At 43.2% G+C, this 16,271-nt stretch overlaps 1 protein-coding gene across 1 annotated transcript; it reads left to right on the forward strand.

Moving 5' to 3' along the window:
- The first annotated feature begins 6,856 nt into the window (after window positions 1-6,856).
- On the forward strand, window positions 6,857-12,385 carry lrrc4.2 (leucine rich repeat containing 4.2). The gene is made up of 2 exons (XM_022213136.2): window positions 6,857-8,574; window positions 8,730-12,385. Exon 2 carries the CDS (start codon window positions 8,851-8,853, stop codon window positions 10,843-10,845), a length of 1,995 nt encoding a protein of 664 aa, XP_022068828.1. The 5' UTR covers window positions 6,857-8,574; window positions 8,730-8,850; the 3' UTR covers window positions 10,846-12,385.
- Window positions 12,386-16,271: the final 3,886 nt, after the last annotated feature.

Genomic DNA, 16,271 nt, shown 5'->3' on the forward strand with positions numbered 1-16,271 from the left:
CCATTCACTGGGCTGTTTGTGTCCCAACTACCAAATACCTACTGTGTTCTCAGCACAGTGAAATCAATAAAATCCATTGAGCTGCAGTGTTTCTGTTAGGAGCTGTTTGTCAGACAAGATGTGACTTTTGTATGATGGACTAAAAAAAAAAAGGTCAGCTGTTGAGTGTATGAGCTAGATTAGCAAAACAGTATGGAAATACAACTCAGAGTTTCACTGACAGATGTATCCACTTGCATTGCCAAAACTGTAATACCTGACATATGCTCAATAATTTTTGCATAAGCTCCCTCATAGATGTCCATCTAACGTGTGGGTTACAAAATACCTATTTACTTAGTTCAATGAACCAACCACAAGCTACTACAGACACTTCCATTTGATTTCATTATCCTGTGTATTAGTCATGACGAGTTTATAGTGATGCATGTGCATCAACAGAATAACCTTTAACAATAGAAAAACTTGCAAGATTGACTGAATAAAAGATACATTTTTTGATCAATTTAAAATTATAAATGAAATTAAAGAAATTGCTGAAATTTACAAGCGATGAAAAATACATAGTTATACAAATGTGAAAGTACTTGAAAGACTGAGACAAAGATAAATTAGGTTTCAAAAAACAATATTCGTATGCAGAGTGTTATGGTTTGTTGTGTAAAATTTAATTGAATGCATATATTTGCATTTTAATAACTACCAGGAGGAGGCCACCAACAAATATCGGGCTTTTATGTTGCTTTAATTGAACTTTCATTATTCTAAAGGTGTGTGGGACCACTCGGTTTTTTTGTCACATCGATGGGTAACAGGTCATACCGTGGACGGCTTGCAGTATTTAAATGCTATCTTTAACTTGCCAGATGAAAAAGCCAGGTAAAAAAAATATCTGTGCAAGGAAATGAAAAAATTAAAGTGAATACAATCGGTTGATATCCCTTCCTAACTATTGTTTTGTTTTCTTTTTAATGGTAAACCTTTCAGCTGAAAAAGAAATTCATATGAATAACAGAAGCACACATCTCCTTAATTCAGATACTAGATTAATTATACAGCGTTAAGTTATAGCCGTTCCATTTATTATTAAAGTGCTTTTTCTTATTTTTGTCAGGGGGCATTCAAGCTCTTCTCTGTCCATTTTTGTATTTGGGAGCCACCTTTAGTTTGCACTGATTTAAAAGGGACATGGTGTTTTGTATTTATCTGTATCTCTGTCTGTAAATTCACCTTACAAGATGCCTAATAAATTGACAGGAGGTCATGTCAGACACTTCCACCTCAGTTAACTTTGTGTTTAAATTTTGCACAGCATTAGCTGTAGGTTGCCTGCTGTACAGGGGAGGGCTGCAGTGAGGCTTCAATAATTCAAACAATTCAGATATCAGCATCACTGTAGTTGGCCTATTGGACTTTTGACCTCTCAGTTTAACAGCATGTGCAATTGGCTCATGACCATATGGCAATCTATCAGAGACTGCCACCAGCTCTCCCACTCACTTCAGGGAACAAAAATTCTCTTTTTACACCGGAAGTAGCACATAACTTGTCCTTAAAATGGAACAGTGTGAATAAAAATAACACGCGCTCAGCTTCAGGCCAAACGTGTGTCATATCGCCATCCCTCTGACAATGTTTACAAATAGGAATAAATATATGTTGATCATCCTGCTTTCTCCAGCATGGTTCCTCTTTCAGTGCCGTCGGATCACTGAGTGAGTTCAGCCCACAGTGTGGGAATCGGTATATCCTGGTGTGAGTCAACTCTCCTCAGACTGTGGGTCGATGGTGCTGACTGAGCCAGGACAGCTAATAAATCACCTCCTGCTGTCCTAAAATGGCGGGGTTGTGATTGGGGAGGGAAGGGAGCCGTGAGCGAGGGTTAATGAATACAGGCCACATCGATCTGCTTCCACCGGTCTCCTCTCTCACACCATCCACTCCTCTATTCTCAGGCCAAATGCTGCTCCAGCACTTTGCTGACCTGCCACACTAAGCACAGGCTGAGTTGCAAGCGATCCACAGGGGCCAGAAGACATCGGGCGGCACCTAAAGCAAGGTAATGGCTAATTCCAGCGGCTAATTGGATCCGTCAGTTATAAATACAGAATGAGGTGAAGCTGCATTGGTCAAACAGTCACTTACAGTAACTAAGCAGCAAATATTGTTGCATGGCCTGCAGCTGAAGTAGAGATATTAGCATTAGCAGGAGTGGGTGTTGGTAATGTGACTGAGGTAGTGTTAGCTTCAGCAGCTGGCAGCAGTACTATTAGTCTCGACATAACAAAGTCTTGACCTGTATGGCTCACCAGCATATGTGTTTGGTCCGTGACCACAGGATCAGCTCGCAAAGCCTGTTTCCAGCTTTTAACTCTGGCAATAAAAACAGTTGCTCCAAGTTATTATGTTTCACACCACAGCAGTCAGCAGTAGGACTGAGCTGCATCAGGAATGGTAAAGCAGTAGGATTTGTAAATTGAGGGCCATTGAATCTGCAGAGCCATGATGTGATAGTATCAGCTACAGATAACTTACAGCAGCCTCTGTGTCATCTAAAGCCTTAACTTGAGACTGAATTGGTGATCAGAACCCACAAAGACACTGATTGGCCTTCACACACACAAACTGATGCATACTCATGCATTTATCCGCATATAGATTCACCTTCCTGCTACATTCAATTTCCCCTTTAACCCTGACTCTGTTTTGTAGGGCAGGATGTCATTTGCTCAGTATTGACTTGACACTCTTACACGCTACATCGCTTTAGGCTTACAAATATTTAACACCCCCCCACCCCACTCTTCTCATTGACCCCCAACCTTCTACAAATTGTAAACATGCTGTCAACCTCTCTGCAGTACTCAATCTTGTCTGTCTTGAACACCTTGAACAGTCAGTTTTGTCTCTTTGGTCATACTGGCCAAAAGATTCCCCTTCTTCAATGTTCTTCAATGACCTGTCTGATACAGGAACCGTGTGGTTTTTCAAGTTTGACAACTGGTACATGAGCAAAGGGGTTTAGCTCTGCACAGTTTGTACAATTCAGGGTCTGCCTCTGTGAAAATCTACCAAATACAAGAAAACAAGTGGAGAAATAGTTGAGACACAGCTTCAAAAGTCACACATGTATCGCCATTTTTCTGACTGACGTTTAAGTGAATAAAAAAAGCTAAACTGCACACTGTATGTAGTTTGTATAAAATATTTGGTTGCTTTCTGCTCCATTTTCTTGGCGAGTAAAACAATTAACAAAGTAACAACGTTGCCAGTGAGTACTACAGTGCACAACACATCACTACATTAGAGATCAGTTGGAAGAAAAAACATCCATCCAACCATCCATAGCCAATGCATATTGTCTTGTAACATGTCAAAGTGTGGGATACATGACACAGTAAATGACCAGTCAGTTCTTATAGTCGGTGTGTCGGATGCAGTAGCAGTTGGCAGGTGTGAAGACCTGAGTAACTTTAACAAGGGTCAAGTCATTATGGCCAGAAGACTGGGTCCGAGCATGTCTGAGACTGCAAAGCTCGAGGGTTGCTCGAGAAGGGAGACTCCATGAAGCAGTGACAGGGTGTTGGTAAAAGTGCTGGAACAAGTCTGATCTGAGCAGCTCCAACCAACTCACTTAAAGGAGCTACTGCTAACCTCATAATGCCAGATACCACAGGGCTCCTTCACAGCACTTGAAAATCCCGTGCTGTAATGGGCTGGAGCATCATTAATACGGCCAACAGCATATCAGGCAGTGATGTTCATAATGCATTGGCTCATCAGTGTGTAATTGTTACACAACATTAACAAGATAAACTACAGAAAGTCATAAAATTATGTCAAGTTAATACACAAGGTCATATTTTTACACCTGCAGACAGAGACAAAATGGCTATGGGCTTTTCACATATGTTAGCTCCTCTCAAAAACAATTAAGTGTCCTTATAAGTGCAACATCATACTTCAGGAGTAAAATATCTTCCTCTCAACATTTAGAAAATCTCATCTGGAAGACCCAGAAACTGACATTAGCTAAACTAATAACCCACCCAGTTCATAATATATGACATTTTCACCAACAAGACAGATTTTTTTTTAAATTTATCAATGTTATGTAATTGACATCCTGTAACACAAGGTGCTGTATCTTACTACAGAGTAATTCCATGAAGCTGCTTATGATTTACTGCACACTATATATTTATTTTCAGATGGCAATAAATCCTCAGGGCCTCATTTCACATATTTATAGGAAGGACCGGCCTTCAGCAGTTGCGGTTGATATTCCTCAATCCAACAACCTAAATATATGGAATAGTGTGATCAGACAAAGGAAAAGAGAGAGGTAAGGAGAGAGAGAGAGAGGGACGGACAGAGAGACAGCAGAAGGAATTGTTATATATTCAGTGTGCTAACTGACCTTTCCATGCTCATGGCCCCTGTAATAGCATTAACACCGCAGCTACAACCATGGCCATCAATTATCTGACCAACCCTGCCCGCACCACCTTAACTAATAATTATCTCCCTTCATTCTCCCCTCATCTGTCCCTCACCTTATTCTTCTTTTCTCGCTGTATCTTTATCACCTCCGATCTTCATTTTAAAGCACCATATCTAATCGACATAGAATAGTTATATACGCAACACTTGGCACGCTTTTCTAAATTCTTCTCCAGCCTTTCGAGCAAGTTTTTTTCTTTCATTCTGTCTTTGTTTTCATCTGTTTTTTGCCCCTCTCAAAGTCATTCTTTGATGTATAAAATAAACTGAAATACAAGTTTCATTTATTCCCTTTGTTGCTCGCACAATGGTTTTACTGCTAAATATTGTAGGGCGATGAAGGACAGACATGGGAGTTTTGATGATAGCGTTGGTGTTACCTGAGCGCTACTTGCAGTTTTAGGCTGATAAATATAAAACAATGAAAGAATTTTGACAAATCCACAATTAGCAGTTTCTTCTTTTGCACTTTTAAATAATGTAAATGTGTTAGTGTGGTCATTAAGGTAAAACAATGCGGGATAGAAACACAAGGCGCTTCCTATGTGGAATCTAGAATATACACAATGCAACAACAAAAAAGGCATATTTGGACAAGAATTCTGTCATTCTGTCAATCATCCTGGTCTACCGATGGCTAAAAGAGAAGAAATACTGTCATGCTTGGTGTATATTGTTGTATGTCAAGTACATTATATTCATGTTTCTTCAATTTCCTGACGAGGAAGATCTAATGGTTTTTGACTGGTGACATAAATGCAGCAGAAATACAATGTGCTGCAAGCAAAATGCATTCAGAAGGATAACATTCTTTGCTATTTTATTCATAAGCATTCAGGAGATAATATTGAGCATAATCGTTTATTTAATGTTATTTTATTTATGCTCATATATGTTAACGGACAAGGGATCCTACACAGAAACACACATGCATTAAAACCATATGCTCCATTCTATAAACTTCACCTTGCACCCGTTTAAATCAGCTTCTTTATCACTCCATCCTCTTTATGGTCCAGTGGCACGGAACATTAATTTTTCAATAACATCTTTAACATGGTGAAATTTAAAATTTTACTCGTCTCCATTTTCTTTCGATGAGTTGGAGTTAAAAAGTGGAATTGACAAGGCGATATTTATGACTGTTTGCATTGAGGTCTTTCCTTTTTCTTTCGATAGACCCCAACTCCAATATGTAAGTGGCAGGATAGAGGATGAGGAGGAAGAGAGGGAGAGAATGTGGTCATTAACCAAAGGCAGAGAGGGAGACTCCTTCTCCTGCATTCAAATGATGCTTAATCCAACACTATCAACACTCCTCTCGTCCATCCTACTCCTCACCCCTAATCCTCATCGCTCTTTTCCCCCCTCTTCCTTTCTGTGCCATTTCACCGAGGAGACTACTATGCTTCCCTCATCCGTCTCCCTCATTCTTCTCCTCCATCCCTATTTATCTCATTTCACTCCTCTTTCTATAGGCTCCTTTCCCCCTATTTCACCAAGGACGTGGATATATCTCCTCCTCCCCCCCTCACTCACTCTCTCTTGCTCAGTCTCTCTCTCTTTCCCCTCTATCTCTCTGTCTTCCTCTCATCTTTCCAAGAGATAACTGTGTGCAGGCTCTTTCATCTTTCTCCTCCCTGAAGAGAAGACTGCCCAGCAGACACAGAGAAGCAGAGTCAGCATTTCAGTCCTCTATGATGTCACGGACCCCCCGACCCAACCCCTCCTCCTCCCCCCATCCTCATCCTCACCCCCATCTCCAAAACACTCGCACACGTTACAAAACCCCACACAGCTGACAAAATAATGGAATCCAATACAACAAACAGCTATGTCTGCTCGTCCCTGATGGTGCTAATGCATGAGGGAAACACTCACCAAACTGTGCCTTACAAAGAGGTGAGGAATAGCAGCAAGCTGCATCTCCACTAGAAAACTCTGGCGCACCGCTGTGCTCATGAGATACCGAGAGAGAAGGAGAGAAGAGAGAAAACACAGAACCACTCTGGAGTTGGAGTAGAAAATCTGACCTTTTGTCTCTTGAATGATACATTGGAATGGGAGGTTTTTAATTTTAACGATTGTTTGTGGAGAGGTGCTGTCTAGACAGACAAAGCCAGAGCAAAGGGAAACCAGGTAAAGTGATCTGGAGAGTAGGAGCGGATTAAAAGAAGGAAAGGAAGAAGGTGAGGGGCTGAACACGTGAGAACGAAAGAGAGAGAGAGAGAGAGAGAGAGGGGAGAAGATAAATACAGTGGATGGGGAGGGAGAGAGGAGGAGGAGGAGGAGGAGGTTGAATGTGTTAATACACAGGAACACTGCATCAAAACCAGTGCACTGCTCTGAGGCTGGCTGAGCAGCTGAGAGGAGTGCGTCAGCAGTACATTCACGTTCCCACTGAAGGACAAAGGGAGGGGGCAGAGCGAGCATCTTAGCTGCCTGCAACACCGACACACATCGAGGGGGGGAATAGAAGAAAAAAAAGAGAGAGAGAGACTGGAGAATAAACAAGAAGAGGAGATGTGGATTAGAATGCTGCTCCTGCTGTTTCTGTGGCGGTGGGATGCCTGTTAGAGCGCTCTCTCTCTCTCTCTCTCTCTCTCTCTCTCTCTCACACACACACACACACACACACACACACACACACACACACACACACACACACACACACACACACTCTTCTTCGCACACTCTATCTTTCTCCTGCTCTTGATCTGTCAGTGCTTCTCACTCTCCTTCTCTTTCAAGCTCTCCCTCTCTCTCTCACTCTCCCTCCCTCTCTCCCTTTCTCCCTCTCTCTCTCTCTCTCTCTCTCTCTGTTCTACTCTGGCTACTGCAGTAGTCCACCAGCCAGCCGCAAGTCTGACAGCCACACACATGGCCAACTGCCACAACTTACTACCTCAGCCCTGGAGAGAGGAGAAAAAAACTAACAAATAAAGCGCGCAGAAGAACACTGCAGGAGACAGCCTGAGGGACAAAACAGCGAGCCAGGGTTGGGGGGCAGAAGAATCCTCAACATCTTCTTTTTTTCCCCTTCTTCTTCTCTGCTTATGGATACAGATACGGAGCCCACTTCCACTCACATCCTCCCAGCGTCACCATCGTCTCTTCTCTTTTCTCTCGTTGCAGAAGAGGACGGGAGGAGCGCGCTCTCTCTCTCCTCCGACAGCCTCTTGCGAAGCTCCAGCGGCGCAGCGCATCCCCTTCTTCTTCTTCTCCTCCTCCTCCTCCTCCTCCACCCCCCGCACAGCGCCACCATCTCTCCCACCACCACCACCCCCAGCCCCCCTCCCCCCCGGAGGAATAGACGGATTACTGCTAACTGTGCACACGGCAGCCTGCAGCTGCTCTGACCAGGGCCAGCCCAAGCGTTGGGGAAAGGAAGCAAGAGGCACACAGGAGGAGGAGAGAGGAGAGAGGGAGATGACTGTGCCGGGAGTTTTTTAAAGCCTTTTTTTCCCCCCTCTCTCTTCTCCTGTCTCTCAGTCTCTGTCACAACAGGGCTAATCAGCGACCGACAAGCCCTTGGCAAAGTCACAGTGAGGGAGGTCTCTCTCTCTCCCATCCAACCAGCTCTAAAAAAAACAGGCGACCAGCCGATGAGCCAACACATGTATCAGGAGCCGACAGAAGAGGGGATTTTCTTTTTTCTTTTTCTTTCTCTTTGTTGAAATTTCTTTCACTTGGTCACTTGTTCTTTTCTCCTCCTCTGACGCGTTATGGATCATTGTGATTTATCCTCAGTGGAGCTGCATTTTGGAGTCTGCAGCCTGGCAGGGGGGCAGTTAGTGGGGGCAGAAGGGATCCAAGCACCTGCCCAGCCTTCATGGCCTTACCACTGCCCGTGAGTGTTTTCCATGCTGTTATCAGTCTTTAATACCAGGAGCCATTTTGTACCCTTGGCTAATAGAGGGCCACCTCACTTTTTCAAAAAGAAAAAGGTAAAGCAAGAGAGCATCAGTCTCATGCCACTCAATGGAACGGATTTATAAATGAAATGTGATGCATGACTGCTGGCTTTAACATTTGGAAAGAGGCAAAAAGGAGCACTTTCAAACTAATGAGGTACGTCACTGATAAACTGTTACTCAACCTTTTCTCTTAGATTGCTGTACTGCTTTTCCCCCTTGCTACTTCTCTTGTATTAATCTCTCTCGCTCTGTCTCCCTGTCTGGTCCTCTTTTCTCTCCACATTCCCTCACTCTACAATTTGAATGTAGCATCTCCCTGCACTGTCGATGGAACTTGGGAGCCTTGAGTTGCTCCAGCCAGGCTAGGGTGGTCTGTCCTTTGGTGTGTGCCGTCTCCCCCCACCATGCAGAATAATGAGCCCTCCACACCATGAGTCCTCTGGGCCAGGTTAGTGTGCAGCCTACCTGGAACGCAGCCCTGCTTGCCGTGCTCTCACTCATGGTGCCTGCTCTCAGTATGTGCCAGTCCACAGGTCCTGAGTTGGGCTCAGTTAACCCACAGAACTGTCCAGGTGTGTGCTCCTGCACTAACCAGCTCAGCAAGGTGGTGTGTACCCGCAGAGGCCTGATCAGGGTCCCGCCGAACATCCCAACCAACACCAGGTACCTAAACCTGATGGAAAACAGCATAGAGACAATACAGGCAGATACCTTCAGACACCTGCATCACCTGGAAGTTCTACAGTTGGGCAGGAATGCCATCAGGCAGATCGAAGTGGGGGCTTTCAATGGCCTGACCAGTCTCAATACCCTGGAGCTGTTCGACAACAGACTGACAGTCATACCCAGTGGGGCTTTTGAGTATCTGTCAAAGTTGAGAGAATTGTGGCTTAGAAACAATCCCATTGAGAGCATCCCCTCCTATGCCTTCAACCGCGTCCCCTCTCTCATGAGACTGGACCTGGGAGAGCTGAGGAAGTTGGAGTACATCTCTGATGGGGCATTCGAGGGCCTTCATAACCTGAAGTACCTGAACTTGGGGATGTGCAATCTGAGGGAGTTTCCTCATCTGTCACCGCTGGTAGGATTGGAGGAGTTAGAGATATCAGAGAATGTTTTTCCTGAACTGAAGCCTGGGGCCTTCCGTGGGCTCAAGAATTTACGTAAACTGTGGATTATGAACTCTGCCATTACTACCATCGAAAGGAATGCATTTGATGACATCATAGCCTTGGTGGAGCTCAATTTAGCCCATAATAACCTGTCGTCCCTGCCCCATAACCTCTTCACTCCTCTACAGTACCTGGTGGAGCTACACTTACACCACAACCCTTGGCGATGTGACTGTGACGTGGTGTGGCTCTCTTGGTGGCTCAGAGAATACATTCCCACAAATTCCACCTGCTGTGGACGCTGCCACACCCCAGTCCACATGAGAGGACGGTACTTGGTGGAGGTCGATCAGACGACCTTTCAGTGTTCAGCACCGTTCATACTCGATGCTCCGAGAGATCTGAACATTTCAGCAGCAAGGGTGGCAGAACTGAAGTGTCGCACAGCTGCCATGAGCTCAGTCCGATGGCTTCTCCCCAATGGGACTGTATTGACCCACGGCTCAGCTCATCCGAGGATATCTGTCCTGAATGATGGAACACTCAACTTCTCCAACGTTCTCCCGTCAGACACAGGTGTCTATACCTGCATGGTGAGCAACATGGCAGGAAATTCCAACGCCTCGGCCTACCTAAATGTCAGTAACGCCGAACTCAACACATCAAATCTGTCCTACTTTACCACAGTAACAGTGGAAGTTTTGGAGCCCACAGTGGAGGAGACCCCAAAACCCAAGCCTACTGTCCCTGCCTCACCTTCTGTCTTTCAACCTGTCTTTATCTCTACACCTACTGTGCTGATTCAAAGCACTCAGACTCCAAGGCAGGTTTCAAGTCCCACTGCCAGAATCCCTAGTGGGCCAGCTGCAAGCCTGGATGAGGTGATGAAAACCACCAAAATCATCATTGGCTGTTTTGTTGCTGTTACCTTGCTGGCAGCTGCCATGTTGATAGCATTCTATAAGTTACGTAAGAGGCATCAACAGAGGAGCACGGTGGCAGCAGCCAGGACCATAGAAATCATACAGATGGAGGAAGAAGTTCCTCCTGTTCCACCGCCCACGTCTGGATCTAGTGGCTCTGATGACACAGGGTTGGTACTGCCTACACTAGTGGAACATAACAGCAACACCTTTAAGCCTGGGTATGTGTCCTCCTCATCCCGCCAAGGGGGCTATGGAGCCCACTGGACCCAGAACAACTCTCTTCATCGCTCAGTCAGACAGCATCACAGCCACATCAGCACCATTGCTGATCCATACGTTATTAAGACTAGTCACGGCAAGGAGAAGGTTCAAGAGACTCAGATCTGAGTAATGCTCCATGTGGATCTATCTCTGACTCTGCCCAAACCTCTCCTCTCCTATCTGCTCACCAGTCCATGCAATAGAATGCACAAAGAACAAAACGGTAACTTTCTTTTGTACAGAAGTGCAAAACAGAGACAGTTTTTTGTTTCTTGTACATGCCTATACATAAGTATATAAATATGAAAAAAAAATATAAATATATATGAAATGAAACTACCGTCAGGCAGTGGTGAGACATGCAGATTATATTAGAAAAGAAAGTAATTTGAAACTATTTTCAATTAACTGGTGACTTCTATTTAAAAAAAAAAAAGACAAAGATAACGAATTGCTTTTTGGACTGAAAATAGAAAGTGGTACTGTCTACTGTAGGAAAAGAGGCATTTAGTTTGTTTTTGATCATATTTAGGAGGCAGAAAAAAAACTCTTTATAAAGGCACCAGTTTCTAAATACAGCCCCAAATGTAAGCTCCACTTTTTACTGTGCCAAATATTATATGCAATAAAATGGTATTTCCAGACTAAGGAACACAAAAAGACACACAAGCAAAATCTAGATAGATACAAACATTTGTCCAATAGCAGCATAATGGCACAGATAAAATGTGCTGTTCAGTAGTTATCAGCCAAATGCTTTTGGACTGCAGTGAATTTCTGCAGCTAAGGTTTAACCCTCTGTTCGCTGGAGCTAAGCTGTGTTTATTTGACAGTGCCAGTGCTTCTTAGTTGTAGCGTATCTAAACATGTTTATTTAGTGTGCACATGATTCCCCACTGTTTCAGCTGGCAAAGGTGGAATGCAGGCTAATAACAGTTGTTGCAAATAGGTTGTTTCTGTTATTGGTTGCGTTTTGTATTGTTTCTTTTCCCCCTTTGGTTTTGACATGCTTCTTAATGGCTTGTGTAGTGTTTAGGGCTAATTTAGTAATGCATTACAGCAGCTGCCTGACTTGTCTCTGCAAGGGCTCATTCCGATGCTAATTTTTCAAAGGAACAGACATGTGGTGCAGTGATACAGGGCTTTGCTGACCGTTCTGCTTTTGGAGAAAAACAGTGAGGATTGAAGTGAAACAAAATGAATGTCTGATACTGGGGCTTTTCCATGGACTACATTGAAACATTACTTTATGTTTCTTTTTCTTTTAACATTTTATTTTTAGCAACACTATTTTTATGGAGAGACAAAGGAGGCTATGAAAAATAAAAAACCTTTGGTTTGTATTTCTCTAATCAGAAACACTTTCATCTGATGTTTTTCTTGTCTCTTAATATATTTCCATTTGTGTGTAAGTTGTTTAATCGTGAAGGCTGGAGGCAGTATTGTAAATCGTATCCTACCCCAAACCCCCATCGTACGGTCCTATGCATTTACTTAGTGTCTGCATGAATGGGTCTTTAAGTCACTGGTGTACAATGCTGCGTTATACCCCACAGTGGGGCTCTATGCAGGTCAGATAGGCTGTTGGTCTTTGATGCCTCAGCTTAGTTCTTAACATTGATTTCTCAGTGACTGTGAAGGGGAAAAATACATGTATCCCACAGTTCTTCAGTTTGTGGGTTTCCTTTCCTTGCATACTCATCTGCAGGTTGCATTTATCATCTGAATCTGACATTAATCAAGAGAAAAAAAACATATTGTGTTTAAATAAGTAGAAACACTGTGCTTCATCATGATATGACGTACAACACAAGCCTGCTTCAGCAAAACAAGTACTGCCAGAATTAAATTTGAAAATACCACCTAGCAATGGGAAATCAGGTTGATTTTTATTATTTATTTTTTTCAGATGCTGTGTGTGTCAGTGCACTTCTGAACAATCTGAATGATTTTTACGTCATGCAGCTAAAAGGCCAGCTCCCATAAATAATCATGGCTAGTCTCTGAAACGCCTTACCTGTGATGTTACACTGTCACCCTTCATACAAGCACTTGTCCTCTTTATTTTGTATTGGTTTTGACAGATGCTGCTCGTTCCTGCAGGGCACTGGTCATTTAAAAGTTTTATGGTGCAGTACAAACGTGCTCCTGCTGAGGCTATTTGGGGTTGAAGAAGAATTTATTGTATGACCCCTGTGATAATTATGGAGCATGGTGAATTGACAGGAACACCAAGGCGTCATTTACAACCTCCAGGCTGGAAATCCTGTAACATCACGAGACCGTTTATAATGTGCTGTGAGGCACTTACTGGCATTATTTGATGGGTATTTAATAGAATACAAGTTGAGCAAGCGTCAGTTTTCTCAGGAGTTCGCTAGAATTTTTGAAATGTATGTATTTTTATAAATAGTATGCACTATATCCAAATTAAGGCATATGAAATATTGCAGTATTGCATAAATGAGAAACCACCAGTGATTGTGGAGGTTTCCTCAGCTCTAAATGGAAGGATGAAGAAGTATTAGTGTTTTCTGGCAGCACACCTGGCAGTGAGTGAGCGCAGGTAGGCCTCCACAAGCAGATGGAACTCAAGCGTTTTTTCAAGAAAATGTAAGAGCGATATGCTACTAAATTTTCAAACACCAACATAATGTGAATCTTTGCTTTGGCAAAACAGAATGTTCTTGGTTGTTACAGTCTGTGTGGGTTGAAAAAGAGCGGACTCTTATTATTTCCTCGGCACAGTGTGGCTCTGGCCGTGCTAGTGGCCTCATAAGAGGCTAGTGGCTGTTTCTAAAGCCTTTAATTTGCCTGATAACCAGGCACATACAAACAGTAACAACTACTTACTTTCTTTTTTTTGCTTCCTCCTCCTCATCTTCAGTGCTAACAGCAAAAGGAATAGAATTAACATAATACTATCAACCATTCAGCTGCTGTAGTGTAGATGGTGGGAGGCTGAGGGGTGGAGAGCAATGGCCAATGTGTTAACCGCTGAAAACAAAGATCCAAGCAACAGTCCTTCCCCGACAACATCAGTGGGGTTAATATGAATCTTCTCTCTGGGGTGGCTGCTGTCTTATCTTCTGCAGCTGAGTCAGTCGTATGCTTTGAATTCCGCTGCATGTTGCCTTGTTGCAAATGAGCTGTGAAGAGGTTCTGTCATAAGTGCTGCCGTCTCCTTTTCCCTGGCCCCGCCTTTTCTCACTCGCTAATTGACTCCAAATCATTGACTGAAACCGCCTCAATATAACACAGTTGGATTGTGTTTTAAGGCAGCCTCTCAACCACCTCCCCTCCACCGGCCTCTATTTCTCTTGTTATCTGTTGGGCACACAGATTTGCGCAGTCTTTTGGAGCATGCTCACTAATGCCCACCTGTTTTTTCCTCCCTTCCTATTGATTTTCAGCCAATGGGTTACTGATAAAGCTTCAGCCAAAGACGCGATGCATCTTTCTGAAGTAAGCAGTGTGTCAGACGCTCCCGCTATCCATATTGGCAAGGGATGGAAGAGGTGAAAAGAATCGCTAAGCTGCCTCCGTATAGTTTGTCTCACTCCAGCTTGATAGGATCTGCAGAGAAACAACAGGAGAGGGCTGGGATAAGGCTCCACGGCTGGGATTCTGTGAGGTTAAGGGTTTGTTGGGAACAAGTCCTTGAGCCTCTAGATCCATATCTGTTAATGAAGTCTCCAGCAGTAAGAGGTGTTGGTCAGGTGGCAGGCCGCAGAAATTCTGTCACAGTTTCTCCACTGACTGATGCCTCTTTGTGCCCACAAAGGAATTGCAAGAAATGATCCATGGTACTCTTAGAAGTGAGAAATGACCTAGACTCAATTCTCATCCCCCTCTCAACGCTTGATTAGTCAGCCTTCACCTGACTGCACTCTTTTACCATACTGCTCTACTCTGCCCCGACCTGAGAGTCCACGGGCACGCTGTTAAAGCTCTAGCAACCTAAATCTCTCCAAGAAATGATAAACACGTTTTTAAACAATAATTACACACAGAGAAGAAGAAAAAAACATTTTAAATGCATTAATAACCTTGATACAGAGCGTCAAAACAGTTTGTGTGGTGTTCTTCAATTAGGCTGACTATTGGTTTTGGGTCAAGGCAAAATGAAACAACAAAGACAGGAGATAAATAAAAGAGAAGAGATAACTGGCACACGCGCACACACACACACACACACACACACACACACACACACACACACACACACACACACACACACACACACACACACACACACACACACACACACACGCACGCACATGCACACACTCGCACACACATATACATACACACATAAACAGATATTATTCAAAATTGTTCTACAAAAAGCAACTGCCATTCCAAATAGGTGATTTCTCGTTTTTAGTGTCCATAGCTTATTTTGTCTTCATGTCTTTCCAAACGCTTTATTTTACATAACTGACATACTTATACACACACAAATTGTAGATATACGGTGTAACTTGTTCCTGCGTTTTAATGTGTGCACCAGGTGAGTGGCCTTATTCTTATACTTAAAGTCAAAATAGAAAGAAAAAAACCCCCTGAAAACCATAGTGCTGCTTTGACAGTATAAACTAATTTCTGTTGATTCCAGGTTTAATGTCACAGGCCAGAGAATGCACGAGACTTACCTGAAATACGAAAGGACATTCACTTACCCCTGCCCCGGTTCACTGAGGGTTAAAATGCCAACATGCAGAGCCTGTACACACGTGTAGAGATGGCTGCATATAGCATAAATAATTACACAAACAAAATAAAATACACTGTTAAATACTTTGCCCTATGTTGGTATGCAAAATATGTCACTGCCACTGTGTTGCCTTAAAATGGACACAGTGCATACTGTACCACACTGTAAAAGTCACTGTCATTGTAATGTAGGCCACCGTGCTCACTTGGATACCGGGAGGCAACTTGTTCTTGTTCCTGGAAGTTTCTTTCTCTGCCAGTCAGTCTGTCTCTTTCTATCTTCATCTGTACTTGTGTATGTGTAGGAAAGAGAGCATCCGCTGCCGCCGCCGCTGTGGCCATCGCTGTTCAGTTCTTTTAACCTCTCGCATTAACAGCTACGCAGGTAAAAGCAGAACGCATGTTTGAACATATGCTGACAGTCAATCAGAAGAGCCAAGCAGAAGAAATAATGCCAGTGGAAACATGAATGCACATTTGTGGACACTAGACATTATATTTCCCCAGAGAGAGAAGACAGAAGATAAGTTGGAAATATGGCTTTAGTGAAACTGTTATGTACTTTTTAAAATTTATAGCAGCGATCTTATCTGTGTATACGAGTCGACACAGAAAATCTAGTTCTATAGACCTGTAATAAATTTAACCACCCACATTCAATTTTGCAAAGCCCTGAAAATGTCTTTTACTTAATTACCCTTTTAATAAAAGTGGTGTAGTCCTAGATGAATGCACAATTTATCTACCTGAGGTAGAATCCTTCTAGTTAAGTCATTAGGGAGATTTATGTATTTGGTATTGTCTGAAATCACTCCCACTTTTCATTCATTCACCAT

Source organism: Acanthochromis polyacanthus, chromosome 8 (genome assembly GCF_021347895.1).
Source record: "Acanthochromis polyacanthus isolate Apoly-LR-REF ecotype Palm Island chromosome 8, KAUST_Apoly_ChrSc, whole genome shotgun sequence".
Lineage (NCBI taxonomy): Eukaryota > Metazoa > Chordata > Actinopteri > Pomacentridae > Acanthochromis > Acanthochromis polyacanthus.